This window comes from Mesitornis unicolor, unplaced genomic scaffold (assembly GCF_000695765.1).
Source record: "Mesitornis unicolor isolate BGI_N332 unplaced genomic scaffold, ASM69576v1 Scaffold46943, whole genome shotgun sequence".
Lineage (NCBI taxonomy): Eukaryota > Metazoa > Chordata > Aves > Mesitornithiformes > Mesitornithidae > Mesitornis > Mesitornis unicolor.
Window position 1 is genome coordinate 1 of NW_010176246.1, and position 3,211 is coordinate 3,211.

The 3,211-nt window shown below is 41.1% G+C and overlaps 1 protein-coding gene across 1 annotated transcript; it reads left to right on the forward strand.

Annotated features, from left to right (window-relative positions):
- Positions 1-1,843: 1,843 nt before the first annotated feature.
- Positions 1,844-2,860, forward strand: LOC104533515 (cytochrome c oxidase protein 20 homolog; the record flags this gene model as incomplete). Its single annotated transcript, XM_010181688.1, has 3 exons — positions 1,844-1,958; positions 2,099-2,162; positions 2,719-2,860. Coding segments are annotated over 3 exons (321 nt in total), but the record flags the coding sequence as incomplete, so codon positions are not given.
- Between the last annotated feature and the right edge of the window lie 351 nt (positions 2,861-3,211).

Here is a 3,211-nt window from a genome sequence, read left to right on the forward strand (position 1 = left end):
TGAAGCGCAGCCGGGCGCTGGGAGGAGGAGGATGAGGAGGGCAGCCGGAGAAGGAGTTGTGTCCGCCAAAGCAGAGGGGCAGCCCAGCTCAAGGGACACGAGGGATTATAGCTGGCGAGTTTCGACCCCCGCTGATATTGCTCCGGAGGAAATAGGGAACAGCGCACGGAAACCGGTGGCAGAACTTGGGCTGTACAGGGCCAAGTGGGTGGGGTGGGGGTTTTGTGGTTGTGTTTTCCACGGACCACTCGACGGGGCGGGGCGGGAGTAGAGCGGGATTCTCTGGGTCAGACACCATCGGGACACTTGAGCCTTCATAACGCCCGCGTTAGCAATGGTTTTGAGTCACAACAAGTGATTGCAAGTATAACGACAGGTGAAATACTATTTTAAAAGGGTGCGTCATGCTCTGTGGATGTGGCAGGGTTACATTCTTCGTCAACAGCAACATATCAAGTGACTTCTTCCATGCGAGAGTACTTGAAATTAGGAGACTAGACCAACATAGACCAAATCCTTTTTGTCTTAATTGCCTGTAGGGTTATGTGGAAACAGCTGGTGGTCATCCATAGGGAATGTAGATAAAACTATTGATGGGGATTTCCATACTTGCATCTGAGTCCAGCTGCTGTGAGATGCTGGCCGTCCCTATTGCCACAGTCAGATATGTTTTGCAATGGCTTGTCTCAGTTGCCAGCCCTCCACAATTAGTGGGCTGTAGTAGTCCAAAATCTGCTTTGTCCAAGTAGAATAGCTTTACAAAAAAATTAGAACCATTTAAAAACCATCTTCCAAGATATATTTGATGCCTTTGCAGATGTGGTATTTAATGGTCTAAGCATTTAAACGCAGGAGAATGAAGACAAATTCTCACACTATCCCTAACAAAAGCATTAATAGAAAGATGGGAAGATGTTAGTGTGGTGCGGCCACCTTAACCCTGACCCAAGTCATCTTGAGGCCTTTTTGTGCGTAGCTTCCCACTCCTGCCTGTGTCACCAACGTTGCAGGGGTGTTTGGCAGGTAGGAAACACGAGTTGTACTCGAGTTAGAAGGCTTGGATTATGCAGGAGCTGGTGTAGGCATCTCTGAAATGAAAAACATATTTGTCAGTTCACAGTTGGGTTTATGAATGCTACACGTAATTACCATTTGAAAATTAAATAGAAAACTGATAGATGTAAGCTAGGGTAGGTTTTAGATGTGAGACAGAGTACGAAATACGTTGAGTAATTGCTGCCAGTAGGTTCGTTTAAAAACTTATGTGTTGGATATAGAAGAAACTGTGTGCACAGCCTTGGACTATACTTAAGATTAGGTTAAAAATTACTGCTTTGTAAATGTTTGTATTCTGTGTTCAGTCTAAGGTTCTTTACTACATGCACATTCTCCAGTAATTTCATTTTTTAAAGCACATTTACCTTTTCAGATACTAAAATTACGTGGCACAGTTAACTGCATCATTGATTGTCACCTTACCTGTTTCTTGCGTTGTATGTTGGTTTTGAACAAAGATCCTGGATTCTTAAGGGGTTCTCTCCCTTTTTGGGGAAAGGTAAAGGAAAAAAATGAAACAGTTATTTTATAATATTCAGTAGAATGGGTGGATCAACAGGTTTATACAAAATGATGTTGCCTGAGTCAATAGTTAACTCTTCCAAAACCATTCCTGATGCAGCTGTGCATGCTCACTTTCGCTTAGATACAAAGTGTAGAAGTAGGAAATCCTCAAGTGGTTATTTTTGTCTAGTAAGGTAACAGGTCAGTTTTACAGTGGAGTCTGCATCATAGACTTCTTCAGAAGTATTTTTTTTAATTGATGGTGTGGGGTTTTTTCTTACAGTCCTTTAAACTCCTAGGATTTCTTGATGTTAAAAGTGTCCCATGTGCACGAGAATCGGTGCTCTATGGCTCCGTGGGATCCTTTGTTGTGGGTCTTGGACATTTTTTAGCAACTAGTAAGTACTTATTCCTTCCAAGTTTTTTATATTTATTTGCAAGGAAAAATCAATTCCTGTTTGCTATTGGGTTTTATTAATAATGTGAAGTCATCCGAGGTTTTCTCTGATTTTTTTTTTGACGATTTCTTTTCTTTCAGGTAGAGTTCGAAGATCTTGTGACTTTGCAGTCGGTGGCTTTATTTGCACAACGTTAGGATACTGGTATGTAAAGCACTTCTTGAATTTTGACAGACCTGTGCCGGCTGCTTTGTACAACATGATCCCCGTGTGACCTTTCACACTGGTTTTGAAACTCAGTAAAAAACTTGCCTAGCAAAATGTCCTCTTCATTCTCCTCAAAATATTTCTTGTTTTAAAGGAGAAGAGTTCAACACCTTTGAATTTTTATGGGTTTTTTGGTTTGGTTTTTTTTTTAAACGTGCTATTGTTTCTTGAATCTGGAGAGCTCAAACCACCCAGTTATTTCTTTCTTCTTTCTTTGTTCCTTCCTAATTGCAAAGGCAGTGTACTAAATGGTCATGAAATTAGGATCCAAATTACAGAAATTAGTATTTTCTATTGGACTTGTATATCCTGCTCCTCAGTGGCTGTGTAATATTTGCCTTAAAGAAATAGCAGTTACGTTAGTATTTCCTTATGCATCATTTCGTGATGAATGTTACGAGCATTATTTGTATGTGGTTTCAACTTTTTTTAATTTGGTACTGTTGCTCATCTAAAACAGGGAACTGTGTTTTCTTTTCATCCCCTCTTCCAGGTTTTACTGCAGATACAATTTGGCCCAACACAGGATCCGGCAGAGGATGCTTAAAGAAGGAATGAGAAACAAACTTTTATTTGAAGGCACCTCTCTCGATCCAGAAAGCAAACAAACGGGCCATGAAAGCAGCAATTCATAGTCTGCTGCAGAGCAATCTGTGGTCTAACACAGCTCTGGGAGAAGGTGGTCCAAAAATGGCAGTCCTCCCCAGGAATGTGCGAGGTGCCTCCAACTGATAAATCATGCTGGTTTTCCTAGCAAACCCGAGTAAAAAATTCATAGTGAATCTGTGAAGTCAGTGCACAAGCCTGCCTTTGTTCCATATATATGTATATGTGTATATGTATGTGTGTATGATTATGACTCTGTACACAGGAGTGACCTGTTGAACATCTGGGAACTGATGTGTTCTGTTACTGGGTCTTGCAGGATTAATTACAGTGTTTTGGGACTGCTGTCACTTCCATTATAAACAGAAAGGTTCATTTTA